This window comes from Grus americana, chromosome 9 (genome assembly GCF_028858705.1).
Source record: "Grus americana isolate bGruAme1 chromosome 9, bGruAme1.mat, whole genome shotgun sequence".
In the NCBI taxonomy this organism is placed as follows: Eukaryota; Metazoa; Chordata; class Aves; order Gruiformes; family Gruidae; genus Grus; species Grus americana.
The window spans coordinates 729,044-743,425 of record NC_072860.1 but is presented as its reverse complement, the minus strand read 5'-3'; the positions used below and the strand labels follow the sequence as shown (position 1 = coordinate 743,425).

The 14,382-nt window shown below is 43.3% G+C and overlaps 2 protein-coding genes across 7 annotated transcripts; both read left to right on the top strand.

The window, feature by feature from the left end:
* The first annotated feature begins 384 nt into the window (after positions 1-384).
* On the top strand, positions 385-5,367 carry LOC129210034 (uncharacterized). The gene is made up of 3 exons (XM_054835478.1): positions 385-905; positions 4,341-4,559; positions 5,172-5,367. The coding sequence occupies exons 1-3, from the start codon at positions 610-612 to the stop codon at positions 5,365-5,367; spliced, it is 711 nt and encodes a 236-aa protein (XP_054691453.1). The 5' UTR covers positions 385-609.
* On the top strand, positions 4,905-14,201 carry RNF168 (ring finger protein 168). 6 transcript variants are annotated; one of them, XM_054835599.1, is made up of 9 exons: positions 5,071-5,343; positions 5,926-6,036; positions 6,160-6,242; positions 6,587-6,930; positions 7,689-7,765; positions 9,403-9,579; positions 10,260-10,384; positions 10,691-10,778; positions 11,416-14,201. In XM_054835599.1, exons 4-9 carry the CDS (start codon positions 6,630-6,632, stop codon positions 12,481-12,483), a joined length of 1,836 nt encoding a protein of 611 aa, XP_054691574.1. In that variant the 5' UTR covers positions 5,071-5,343; positions 5,926-6,036; positions 6,160-6,242; positions 6,587-6,629; the 3' UTR covers positions 12,484-14,201. The 6 variants fall into 6 exon arrangements, with proteins under 6 accessions (XP_054691577.1, XP_054691578.1, XP_054691574.1 ...); XM_054835601.1 differs by lacking the exon at positions 5,071-5,343 and adding an exon at positions 5,405-5,837; XM_054835602.1 differs by lacking the exon at positions 6,160-6,242 and having other exon boundaries at positions 4,905-5,343.
* The last annotated feature ends 181 nt before the right edge of the window (positions 14,202-14,382 follow it).

Here is a 14,382-nt window from a genome sequence, read left to right as displayed (position 1 = left end):
GGTGGGAAGAATGTAACAAAGTGGGAATGCTGCAACTCTTGACATGTTCAATTCATGCTGGATTTCCCATGGAATGGGCAAATAATTTAAAAAAGCATTTTTATTTTTTTTTCTCAGGCTGTCCTGAAATTTTCACAAAACTGAATGCCTGGTACTGGCTGAAGACATGTTTGTGCTGTCTGGTTTCACCAGCTGTGCTGGTACCAGATGCACTTTACCTATCTGCCTTCTTTTTTTCTTTTTGATTGAAAAAGTTCCAGCTCTTTGTTTTGCATACCCCGCTCCTGAAAATCCTCAGCCAGTTGTGCTGGCTGTCCGTCTTTATGGAAGAGATTCCAACCATCCTGGTTTAGCTATCCTTCATCCTCAAAGCAGCTCCTTGCAACAAATACAACTCACTCTCATCCAAATCTGATTTTACCATCATACCTTTTAAATGGGGAAAAAAAAAAAAGGCAAAACGGTGATCTGCTTGTACAGCCTTTAACAGGAGGAGACTTTGGCCCAAGGTGCAAACTGGTGGGCACGACAGCAAGATGAAGCCAAAATGCAGCAAAATAAGCAGGTGTAGGTACCCCCTTCCGTGTCACCTCTAAATTAATTTTGCGTATGAAGACAGAGGGGATCACTGGGTCAGAGGAAGCAGTCCGGATGCGTAGGTCAGTATGTGATGCGTTCATGAGCATGTGTCTGTGCATCTATGACCTATATTTGGATATAGAGTCTATAAAAAGCCTTGGTACAAACAGCCTCCAGCAGGAGTCAGATCCCCCGTCCCTGGTGTCGCTGCCTGCTTCGGGAGAGAGGATTGAGCCCACTCCGGCTTTTATTCTTCTCTTCGTGTTCTCCAGGAAGATGGCTAAAGCCGGCATATCTCTGCGCTCCCTGAACGAGACATTAAACAGGTCATTGAAGGGCTGTGCTAGCACTGCGCTACAGAAATGTTCGTGGGTAATAGGATGTCAATATACGTTGTGTGTATATGGGAAGGGAGCGGGTCATGAGCAATCTTCTGTTTCTTCTTTACTCGTTGGGGAGGGAAGGGGGACAGAGCTGCCCCGTTTGGTGACCGCTGTTCTGGCCAGCCTGCAACCTGCTAGTTCTGGCTGTTTGCTGCAGGATTCGCACAGTTGCTCCCTCAGCAAAGGCCTGTCGCCGTATGCAGTGTTGCTGGGCTGTTGTGGGTAACAGGAAATTCGGGTTCACACTCCGCTATGGGCCTGTCGTAAATGGGAGATGGGGGATGAACTGCTGAATTTGGGAACATGCCTCAGAGTCTGGAGGGTTCAAAGATAGGAAGTAAGTGGTTATCATTAACAAAAAACCACCCCTGAGAACAGACCTTTCTTAGAAGTTTAAAGAAAGAAAATCACTGTCACTGAGGAATTGGGACATAGGTGACGCTGATTCACCTTCCATTTTCAAAGCCCATACTCAGAAGAGGAACGCTTGACCGACGGGTTCACTGGCTTCATGTAAAATAATCCAACCCGAGCCGCCCCCGCTGGCACCAGTCCACTGTTCAGCTGCAGTGCGACAGCACAGCCACGGTTAGACAGTGTCTGACCAGCTGGGCAGACAGCAAGCACGAGAGCAAATGCAAGCCGTGAGCGTGGTTCTTCAGAAAGAGTTGAAAAAGGGTCTGAAATTCCCCAGAGTTAGAGACAGGCGAGACTGTGTTCCCTCTCAGTGGGCTTTCACCCATGGCTTTAACAGTACTGTGCAAATCAAGTGCCAGCTAATGGAGTTGGTAAGAAACCGCTCCTCTGGTCAAGATACTAACGTTGTTCGCCAACAGCTTTTGTGACTCAGATTCACACAATGGTAACCGCAAAAAAAAGATACTAGAGACCTGACCAGAGAGAGAAACAGAAACACGGGTACCGCTCCTGAAAGGAAAAGTGAAAATTAAGTCTGTGGGAAACTGATTACAGAAGTGTGCATCTAACTGGAAGAGCTGTGGAGAAGCGTGGGGCTCTGTGTCAGCCTGGAAAATAAAACTGATGTGACAGCTCTAAAGTAATTAAAAATGTCATTTGCCTGAACAGGGGAAATAAGGTTATGTTGTCAGAGAAGTGGGAGTGCTAGATACTGCAAATCTTCCAAGTACAGTTCTGTATGCTAACGAGAAGAAATTTAAAAGCTTTCTGGTAAAGAATGAGGATGTGGTTTGTGCATATACTATACAGACATGAGAGGTCACTGACTTCACTTACGTTAGAGGAAAAAGTGTTTAGAGGTTCTGCTTGAAATGGAAGCAGGAGGTTTAATCCATTCTTCCTCGTTTCATTCAGAACTTGTATCAAGAGACAGCAGTGCTGGTTCTAGCAGAATTTACAAAAAGCTGTAGAAGATTAGTTATGGAGATTGTTCGTACCATGGTGTAACCGAACAGACATTTTTAGAACCCAAATTAGCAAATGCTGAAATGATGCTTAAAAATACACAAGAGTAATTTGCAGACAGACAATATACCGCATATCAAAAAAGTGCTGGAGCGATAAAACTGGTCAAAGTCTAAAGCATTGGACTAAAGGCTGCTGAAAAACAACTACAGCACTGACAGGTTAATGATGAGATCCTTGATAACTATTATGTGTAGAGGAGAAAGCTCGCAAGAACAGGCCACTAGGAACCTTATTTACCCTGATAAAAAGCTGCACTCAAGGAGCAATTCCCAGGCAAGTATCTCCCCCAGGACAGCACTCACCATCCACCCAGCAAACCTTGAAGAACATACTCATGTTCTCAGAATTCCCCCCTCTCTCAAAGGGTGCTCAACGCCGTGTTGTTCCTAAAACTTTTACTCTTGGGGTTTCTGCGCTACCACATTGTATTATCCTACTACATTGTTGTTCTCTACTTGCACAGGTATAGATGTGACATGGCTCTGAAACTTAGTTACAGCAAATATCGCCTCGCCTCAGCTTATACACTGCTCTCTCTGTGTGTCGACAGACTCGATCTGCTATTTAGACAATCTAAAGTTAACCTTTGTTTGTCTGGAAGCGGGGGTTGTGGTGGGGTTTTATTTTTTTTTTTTTTTTTAATGTCATCGCCTGAGAGCTACTGTGTATTTTGTCCTTATAAAAAAGTTCAGGCAAAGATAAATGAAATAGGCCCACACAAGCAAGGTAAAGACCTTAATACAGTGTTTAACACAGGAAGGTCACAATTCAAAATCCGATTCCCTAAACATTACAACAATACATAGTAACAGCAGCAGCGGAGCAAACTGGGGATGAAGAAGGAGGGGCTGAGGGAAAAAATGCAGGGTCCTGCCCGTCATAAAATGTAGTGATGGCATAGTTTGGGGGTTTTTTTCACTGAAGTTCTGCCAGTAAAATGCAAAGAAAAATCACAAAAGTCCATGAGGAGTCTCTGATGTTCTGCTAGTAATTGGCTTGTCAAGTACATAGTACTGAGGTATTCGTTCGGTATTTAGGAAGGAATTTGAATGATTCGTATTTTGATAGCTTTGAGATCCTCAAGATTCTCAAGAACACACCTTGGCGTAAATCAGCTGAGGCAAACTTAAGGAAAAGTGTCTTTACAAAACCCACCCCTGGAAGGACAGGAGCCCAGCGTGCCCTACCCCTCGAGTAAGGAGCAGCAAATGAGCACAAAGCGTAAATACGTGCACTCCCCTCACACTTTGTCCCTAGACACAGCAAGTTCTTTTAAACCATGTGGTTTTCTTAGGCAAAGGTGGCGTGGAGTAGCTCAAGCTCAAAAAGTCGTCTTTAGGATTATAATTTAAGAGACTACATAGATGCACTTTTTTTTTTTCTTAAGTAAGGAAAACCTCAACAGATACTAAGTAATGAAATAATAAATACCAGCTATGAAGCAGTTTTCTTACTGCTGTTTCACTGAGGTCATCTTATCATGCTGACAGGAGAAGAGAAACACAGCGGGTGGCTTGTTTATTTACATAATTTTTAGTCTGGGGAGGAATGAGAAGTTCTGTTTGATGTCAAATGAAAATGGTTCAGAAGATCATGATGCTACAAGTAAAAACATAAATCACCTCAAAATGTGGTAGAGAAAAAAACGTGCCACTGATGTTAATGCAAATGATTGAGACCTGCAGACTTATCTAAATACAAACCTTGCATCTGTATTTACAAATTTTAAGACCTCTGCACCAGGAAAGGGCCAAAAAGACCCAGGCCATGTCAAAAAAACTTAATTTCTAGTGGTGTATGTTCTCATGCAGCTTGGGAGGAGCCTGAGAACGGAGTCTGGAGCTGTTCACAGTGTCACCCACCGTCATGGCAGAAAGCACCGCCAGTCGATGCTCGCGTCCTTATGAAACGCCCCTGTTTTCCATCCCTCAGAGTAGAAACCAAGCTGCAAACCTTGGAGGCTCAGTTCACAGACCTGGACTCGAGCTTGCAGAAGCTGGCGCAGAAGTTTGAGCTGCAGGCTGAGATGCTGGAGAAGGAGATGAGCCAGAACACCCCGTGGACACAGGCGCCGGAAGAGGTGAGCACAGGGAGGGATGGGTCCGTCGTCATCCTTCACGCGCAGGTGATGCTGCTGTCACCCATACTGACGTACTGACTTTTCCCAGACGGGATCGCTATTTACTGCAGAAATGGGCATTATGAGGAAAATGTTTCCTTTGATAATTGTTTCTTTAAAAAAAAGCCAAAACCAACCACACAGTCTATGAAATACTTAAGTGGTTTAAAAACAGCCATGCTGCTTCCAAGATCCCATGGGATATCATGCCTGCTTGTGTAACTCTGTCCCACAGTAAGTGAAGGAAAAAAAAACCCAACTCGCTGTGATTACTTTTTCCGATTAAATAGGGCCAGAAGATTCACATTTTTAGCACCCAGGCTAGGCTTTGTTAATGCACATATTTATAGTCTTTCCATCTTCTGGCCAAGAGTTTCTGCAGCAGCTCTCGCGTTCTGCAGGCCAGGGGAAACAGGCTCTAGTGAGACCGCTGCCTTTCAGCCAGATCTGTCGGTAACTATTTACGGCTGAAATGCTGTTTGGGCACTACAGCTGCAGCACCGCGGGAACACGGCTGCGCGCCCCGGGCCCGCCGCAAGCTCCGGGGGCTGGGTGGGGCGGAGGGGCCGTTAGCCCTGGGGCCGGCCTGCTTTCCCTTCCCCGGCTGTCCCGCCCGCGGACTCCCGGTCTCTGTCTCCCGGCAGGCTCGGCTCGGAGGAGGAGCGAGAGCCCGGGCGGCGGGAGAGGCCCGTCAGCGAGCGGCGGGGCGGGGCGGCCGGCGGGCAGCGCCAAGGCGGCGGCCATTGCGGGAGGCCGCGGCCCTGCCTGCCGCCGGGCCTGAGGACCGCCGCGCCCCCGCCGCGGAGCTGCAGCTCGGTGGGTGCTGACTCCGTGCTTTGACCGATCGGGCACCGGGCGGGGTGTGCGGGGCTGAGGGGGGGAGGAGGGCGGCGGCCGATGGGCCCGGTCTGTTCCCGCTGGCGCGTCCGGAGCGGCGTTGCGTGTGCGGCGGGCCCCGGCAGTGGTGTGTGGGGCTGCCCCGCCGTCCTGCTCCCCTTCTCTGGGCATCCACGTCTTAGCGGGTTAGTAAGCGTTGTTTCTGTCTCTGTGCAAACTGGAATTAGCCCACAACGGGTATATGTGGGCTTAGTAGGTCTTTTTAACAAACCGCCTGCAAAGCTGGGTGTTTGTGTGTTATCTAGCGTCCTTTTTTAAAAATTAAATTTTTTTCTCAACAAAGAGAGAGCAGAAACAATAAAAACCAAGTTAAAGTGTATTTGTCTCCGTGTCAAGTTCCTGTGTGACTGAAATTGCGGCCTTTCTCTGAGAAGGACCTCCTGGCTCTGTGGAGCTGGCTTGTTATGAAGCTTGTAAGAACTTTCTTAAGTTCCTGTGACTTAAAATAACCAGTATTTATATCCTGTTTGCTGTATGTGTCTTTTATTTTCTGTTCCACAGTATTTTTGAGCCAAGTGGAAGAATCCTGTGAGGAGGGTTGGCAATAGAAAGGCTGGATGATCCCCACCGTTTTAAGCCATACAAGAAGATGCTTAAGTGTTGAACACACTGGTTAGTTCTTTGCTTATATTAACAAAAAGTATCTTGACTTTTTAGTCCCAGCTTAAGCAAATGAACAAACGAGGAAGAACCTCCTCTCCTCTGATGTGTTGGGATGTTGTATTTCACCTTCAGAACATGTTGGAACTGAGTCTGTGCCAGAAGTGGCTTTTGAAGGACGCGGATATACTGAAAAATTGACTGAATGGAAGGTTAAGGTAACTGCAATGATGTATCCACCAAGCATGAGCATAGTTTGTCACTAGGAGAGAGTAAATGCTGGAAGAATTGTCTGTCCCCTCTCTCCTCATCACCTCCTTGCTATCCTGTTACAACTCACAGGAAACTGGTAGGAAAAGCTGCTACGGTTTCCCCGTGGCTTCTAGAAAGACCAGTGTCTTCCTCGGAAAGTCAAGAATCTCTGGATCGGAGCAAAAGTAACCACTGAAGCAGACTTCTTAAATCCGCCGATGCTTTCATAAAGTAGCTGTAAATTGAGCGTTTTCTATTTTCTTTTATATTCATTATGGGAAGTAAAACACCTGTTTCTTTTTGCTTTCAGGTACTGATGTCGTACTAGTTTGGCTCCTCTACTTCAAATCAGCATGTCGAAGAAATCAGAGGCTCCGCTTTCCTTGTCCGATTGCCTCTGCCAAATTTGCATGGAGATCTTTGTGGAGCCCGTGACGCTGCCATGCAACCATACGCTCTGTAACTCTTGCTTCCAGCTGACCGTTGAAAAGGCCAGTCTTTGTTGCCCTTTTTGTCGGCGTCGAGTCTCTTCTTGGGCACGATATAACGCCCGCAGAAATACTCTTATCAACTGGGAACTCTGGGAAAAGATTCAGAAGAACTACCCGAAGGAGTGTGAGCGTAGAATTAACGGACAGGATTTGGAAGAGGAAAGTAAGTAAAATGTCACTTGTTCTGGGATGTCTCTGCTTTACCAAAGTAATTGCTGTTGGTGGACTTTGGATGTTGTGAAATAAGAAACTGTGCATAGACAGGCTGTGTTACTGCTAGAAAAGGTAATGTCAGAGCTTGCCTGGGAATGGGGCTCGGGAGGCAGAGAAATATCTACACATGCTTTTTTCCTTTGTAGTACAGAGGGTAAGTGACGTTGTCCAACCATTGAAGTGAGTGTTTGTTCATGCGTTTTGCACAAAGTGTTAGTTAATTCGTTTGGGCAGAAATTCCAGGGCTTCAGTCTACGCAGGTGCCTCTGAGTGAGCTTAAAATTGTGGTGTCAGAGAAAAGGAAGTGAAATCTGATTAACTCTGGTGAAGGGTTTTGGGGTTTATTATGTTGTAAGCTCTGTTGGGGGAGGCTGATTGGTACATTGGCTCTGTGACATGTTCCACTTGCAGTATCATGATGTCTTTTTAATCACAAAAGCTAAAGGGGTTAAGTTATAGTCAGCATACTTATTTGCTGTATGCACAGTGCTTGGAAAACACTGACTGTTCTTGCCACTCTGTAACACGGTGCTTTTTTATTTTGTTCCTTTGTGACACCAAGTGCTTTTTTCCCCACAGCACTTAAGTCATATCATTCCTGTGACAGGGTATGGAAGTGCTCTATCTTTTGTTAAAAATCTTCATTGTTGACTGTTGTGATCTTGCTTTGTTCCTCACTTCTTTTTTTTCTCCCTTCCTCTTGTTTAGTATGTGTCCCCCATCCACAACATCAGCTGAGCAAGCCTGGGGAACTGAGGCAGGAATATGAAGCTGAGATTAGCAAGGTAGGTCTAAAAACATAGTTAAAAGCATAAATGCTTTGTATCTAGTTATTTTAATTGTTCCTACAAACAGCTGTAATGTTATTTAATGAAAAAGAAAGATACTTAAAAAAGCACTTAAAGAGCACACTGGTCATTCCCAAAGCATGAATTAAATATTTATCCTTTATGGAAGAGGAGAGTCTTCCTCATGTTTGAGACAAGGCGACATTTCTCAATTTTTCTTGTGCTAGTTGATCTATACCTCCTACCTCATGCTCTTGATTGGTTTTGTCATCCCTGCGAGTCAGTGTGCTTCGCAGGTTGGGAGCTGCAGAGAGGTGCAGGCACAGCAGAACACCCAGGCAGGTCTCTCCATCAATACCGCGTGTTGCCCAAAACTCTGCAGAAGGGTTCTGTCAGGGTTGGTGTCACCCTTTCGCTATCCGCATCCCTGCCCACACATACTAAAATGGCTTTTGTAGGTCTTCAGGTGCGCATAAAGTATTTCAGACTAACAAATATAAACATTTGGAACTGCTTTGGCTTTGGTCTTGTATTTGCCATCTTGATTTCCCTTCCTAAGTTACAGACCACACTTAGATGAGCTTCAGTAACAAACATACCGCATTTTCTTTCTTATTTGCTCGCTCCCTTGTTCATTTGAAAATCAGAAAAGATTTTTAAGAAATCTTAATGTTTGTCTATTTAAGGATCTTTCTCCTTCCGATTTAGACACAGTAGTAGTAAGAATTATCATTGGAAATGGTATTGGAATGCTTCTTTCCTTGACGGCCCCACTGCTGGCTGTTACAATAGCAGGGGCAGTACATGAAGCAGAGGGCTGTGGGATTCTCTTTTGTGGCAGTTAGGGGATAGGATCGATCCAGTTAATTAATGGAGATGGTGTCCAAAAGCAATGAAATAAGTAATGGCGTCTGGTCATAGGGCATCAATACGTGATTTGAAACTCAGACTTAACATACCTTGTGTGGTACTACAGCTTGGTGCTCTTCTCTAAAGCAAATTTCCAAATTCCATTACCCAGTTAAGAAAGCTTTGCTCATTCCTGAGGTACTTTGCTGTCCTTGTGGAGTTACTGATAACTGATTTTATAAATCAGAGTGGATGTCTGCCGTAAGGAAGGCAGATTTAAAAGTCTTGGGCTGCTGCTTTGGGTCTTGTGTGTTTCAAGAGAGCAAAATGACTCTTCTAGAGAGAGATGTGCTGTCTTTTGGGCATCTTGCGCTAATACTGGGATTACAATGATGGAAGCAGGTTGAGCAAACCTGGTATCCAGCCTTATAAAGAATCTTCATCTGAGATTCTCTGTGGATCCTTGTATTTGGAGGTTTTAGGGTTTGTAACTAACATTTTGAAAAGGTGAATAATGGAATTTACCCATGCAGGCAAGCAAGATTAACGGTGTAATCTTACAGAAACCAAGAGGTGGGTCACTGTTATCAAACTGAAGGCTCTAAACACAGTATCTGTGTGATTCTTACATCTTTGGAGAGCTGTGTAGTTAAACGCTGGCTTTGAAGTCTGCAGGGGGTCTTTGTGAATATTGGCTCACATTTAAGGAGCGTCAGCTGAGAGGTTCTGGTGTAAATTCTGGTCCTATAGTAGTAACCAGATGCATTTAAAAAAATCTTTCTTAGGTGGAGGCAGAAAGGCGAGCACATGAACAAGAGGAGAACAAGGCAAGCGAGGAATACATTCAGCGGCTTCTAGCAGAAGAGGAGGAGGAACGCAGGTTGGCAGAAGAGAGACGGAGGGAGATGGAGAAACAGCTGAAGCAAGATGAAGAGTTGGCCTGGCAGCTGAGTAACAGTCTGGTGAGTTAGGATCAAGGGGGGCAGGAGAAAACATTGATATAGTGAAAGTAACATAGACTTTTCAGAGCAAAAGTTAAAATTTATTTTAATTGTAGTTGGAAGCTGCTGTCAGCCCCCAGTACTTTTAGATCCTTGTTTGACCATTAATTTTTGAAGAACCAGCCGGAGGGTAAAATACCCCAAACATTTCTACCTGTGTAATACGCACTTGAAATGTGCGATGGATGTTTTCATTGTGAAACTTTTTAAAGCATTGATTTTCTTCTGAATGCTTCCTTTTCCCCATGATTTTAAAAATACTTCTTTGGAAGAAACTGCTATCTGTAACCTGTACTGAAAAAAAGGAAAAAGGAACATACGGTGAAAGGTTACCTTATGTTTTGGGGTTTTTGTTTGTTTTGTTAATTTATTTTGGGGTTTTGGTTGGTTGGGGTTTGTTCCAAATAATAGTCTTAATGATGAACCTGTGTACTTATTTGAGCAAAACCTCTTGTCCCTTAATGCCAGATACAGGAAAGTACAGAACACTTCTTATTCCATACCTATTCATTACTTACAGTTCCAGAATTCTGTGGACAAAAGTAACTAATTCTGCAGCAGAAACAAAGCAGTTTGCTGGGTTTTCTCCAGTTTGTGTTGTGTTTTGTTTTATATAATGCTGGTTTCACTTGTCATCGAAGAATGAGGATTCCAAAGGACACATGCTCAGCAGTCCTTCACCAGCAGGCAGTCTCTCATCTGAAACATCCCCGACTAATTTGTGCAAGGTGAAGAACAAACCAAGCAACTCTGGAGACATTCAGAAGTAAGTAATTAAAATTTTTCTTCTTTAATTATCGATCTGTTTCTTGGTATAGTGACCCTCTGCTCCATTTGCTTCCTTGGAATCCTATAGTCCAACTTCCCTGAATAATCTGGGGCAAATGTAAACTGTTGAATGTTAAAACAACTCCTCATAAGATAATGTGGAGGAGAAGGGAAACACTTGCCCTTCTCTTGTTGTTTTTATTTGTCAGAATGAACCTGAAAATCTTGATTAATGCAAAGGACTGACAATTCAAGAAAAATAAGTTTAAAAAGAGGTACCTTTTTTTTTCTCCCTCCCTTTAAGGTATCTGTCTCCAAAGCTTCATCATACGTTGGGATCAGCATCATTCTCTAGAACAACAGAAAGAGGCAGGAGTGACTCTGGCTCTGTGGTAACTAGAATCATTTTGTTATAAGTCTCAGTGTTAGTAATTATGGGGTATTTTTCCCTTGCCAGTCCTGTATTCCCCTTGCACATCTGTTTACCTTGCCTTTTTTGACCTTCAGTATTCATGACTCCCCAAAGCGGAAAGGGAAGAAACCATGCTTGACAGTCCACAGATGCGCACCTGCGGCTTGCTTCGATAGTTACCTTGTGTAGCCTTACAAGTGCCTTATCTGAATGTCTTCAGCGAGCTCTGGGTTGCAACCGATGCTGTATAAAACTAAAATGATGGTTCTGGAGCTCACTGGAGGAGGTTGCACTCTGATTTTCATCATTCCATGTCTGTCTTATCTTTCCTGTTAGGCTTCAAAAGAAGATGAGCGGGCTTGAACAGTTGATTTGAGTCATTGGTAATAGGAGAATGCTTCAGTTGTGTTTTCAGTCTTTTAGCTAGGCTTACGTAGGTTGTTTTAAATATTTTCATTATTATTAAACAAAAATGTATTTTTTTAAAAGAAGAATTCAAGTTAATATCCCAGAATAGTTATGAGCAGTGCAGCTCTGAGAAGCGAGATTTGCATTTTAGTCATACCCATTGGCTTTTGATAAGTCCAGCTTTTTAGTCCTTTCTCCCTCCTCTGCAGGACGTCAACAGCAATGAGGGCAGCAGTTCTGCGTGGCAAGATGAGCAAGAGGAAATGCCAACACTGTCTCCACAGCTGACTGGTATGGTTAAAGATTCCAGTGCTAAGGATTTGTTTTTGGAATCGTGCATGAAGTATTTCAGTGCCTCAGCTTCAGGGGAAACCACCGCTGTCAAGCAGGAAAAAGCACCAGGACCAAATTGTCTAGGAGACGAAGCTCCAGATGTGCTTTGTGACATGACAAAAGGGGAAGGGTCTAAAACAGTCCTTCATAGATCCGAAGGAGATGGTGATGGAATTGAGTCAGACAGTGGCAGTTTAACACATGTAGAAAGCATAAACCTTGAAAACTCCGCTAAAACTTGTACCTCTGCTCAGTCAGCAACAAATTCTGTGATGTCTGACAGCACAAGTGTACTGCGTGATCTCGTGAAGGTGGCTAGACACTCAGATGAAGAGAAACCAGAGAGATTGCAGAACACTAAGGAGACACCAAAAAGAAAGTCGGTGGAGCCACCAGTTGAAGCAGTGGTTGACTCATGCGTGCTTGATAAGAGGAGAAGAACTTTTCCAGAAAGTGTAGAGGACCAAGAGGAGCAGATAAATTATTTCAACTTGCAAATGCAGAAAGCCTTTGAGCAGGAGCTCTATGAAAGGCGTATGCAGGAGGAGCAGGACAGGCTTCTGGCTCTGCAGCTACAAAAACAGATCAACAAGGAGGAAAGGACACTTAATCGACAAAAGGGTTCTCCAGATGAGTACCATCTTCGCACCAAACCACCTCAGTCTGTGAAAGACTCCCCTGCTAGAAAGGGAAGTTCTAAGATAGCAAAAGACTCAAAAGTTCCAAAAAAACAGGCTGAAACAAATCACCGCAAAACTCGGAGAGGTTCTTGCAATGAAAACTGGCAGTCCCCTACCAGAGTCCGAATGAAATCACCTAGCATCAAGGGAGGAAAAGTTTTGAATTGTGTGGTTAATACCAGTGACTCAAATGATATTTGTTCACTGCCTAAGAATAAGCAAAAGACGATCCTTCAGATGTTTAAAAGCTCTGTTGCAGAGTAGATCAACAGCAGCACAGACACATGGTGGAATGAGAATTAAAACCATGGTAATGCTTTCTCCTGTGTTAGGCAAAGCTTCCTGTAAACAGTTTTAAAGTTGTTGGTTTTGAGGGGGATTGCTTTGAGTCACAAAGTTGTGTATTCTGAGAAGTTTTAATAATGTATGCCCCCAGACTGAAAAATTTTAATTGATTGTTTCTTGACTACAGCTTATTTTCTAGCACTTGCATTTACATAATTTTGGTTTTGAACACTAATAGTATTCACATTCAAAAATAACTGATGGTCTTATCTTAAAATGAGAATTCAGAGCCTTTTGCGGAAAGGATGCGCATTCCATGAAGGAAACAAGCAAAAAAATGAGTCTGTTTCCAGTTGTCTGCCCACTGCAAGGTTGAGGCTTCACTCGGCCCAACCACTGTTCTGTTTGCCTAAATCCCAGTTTATTTGTTTCAGTTAACTTGTTGAATTGCATTGTTCACACGACAGCTAACAGGAGTATAACTGGACAGCTAGTCTTGCAGACATGCTCTTTCCCTCTCATATACTATCCTCTTTCTTAGACAAAGAGGGAAAAAACAGGTCATTCTCCCACTGTCAAAGCCAAGGCTTGCTCATAGATGCCAGCAGTAGAAGTGGTTGTGGGCCGTATTTACCTCTGTTCAGAGGTCACTTCTGCAGATCTGACTCTTGCTGTCATTAGGAAAAAAGATACTTTTGTTTTCTTATTGCTAGTGTTCTGCAACTTTATTCTTGTATGAGAATATTACCTATCTTTAGTGCTATTTAATTTTCATACTCAAACTGGTTTGAGTCTGATTAAAAACATGTAATATTAAAAAAATAGTCCAGAAGACAGTTATGATGGAGAAAGTTAAACCAAAAGGGGGAAAAGGAACTGAAAACTGACGTAAGTATAATTAAAGATTCACATAACTACCATACCTGGCTGTTACTGTTTCTCCCCCATTTTTAGAGGGACTACCAAATACTGTCTTCCAGTTGGGTTTAAAACTAACTTCATTCAAAAGAATTACAATTTAAACATGTGGGGAAGCTGAGGCCTGTAGGAAGTTGAGGCTGGTGAAGAGTTGACCAGCTGCTCCTCAGCAGAAGTATTCTTGCTAGATTGTTTTATCTGTTGCTATTATGAAACCATCTTTTGGCCTTTCTTTGCTTGTAATGAGATACTTTTCCACTGTACATGTTTGAAAGACAGCAAAGCACCAATCCACATTGCTGACGTGGGTGTGCTGATCAGCAAAGTTTGCAGATGTTTTAAACATCTACTTCTTTTGAACTCGTTGATCTACAGACTAACTTGGTTCTGAGAAATTTGTAACAAAATACTTCAAAGCAGTATCTTCTGAAGTTTTAAGTTTTAAAAAAAAGCAAACAAAACCCAACCTGAAATTTTATTGAAAGCACGAGCAGCACACCAATCCAAAAATGTGAATTGTTTTTCTTTGCCTGCATGTCTCTATTAATGGTAGGTTTCTTATAAATAAATGATTTATTCTAAGATGCTTTTTGAGAAAGTTACAACAGGTGACCCGTTGCAAATCATTGACTGTTCCTCTTGCTGCCTCAACTATTATGCTGGGAGCCTTCCTTGAGTATAGATGTTTCTGTTTAATCCTTACTTTTGTTTGGGTTGTTTTCTGTCTTACCCATGCAGTCGAATATAAGCCTTCATTAATTAAAGTGTTCTTTAAGGCAGAGATAGTGACTGTTTTCCTGCTAGTGACACTTGGCCTTTTCAGTCATGGTAGGGTCATGAGAAGTCAACTCTCCATTTTCAAAACAGATGAGGAGAAAGAGTTTATTTTTTAAGTCTATTCAGCCTCATTTTATAATCCATTTCTGTAAGCCTGATGTCTGTTTTTAACTTGCTGAAAAG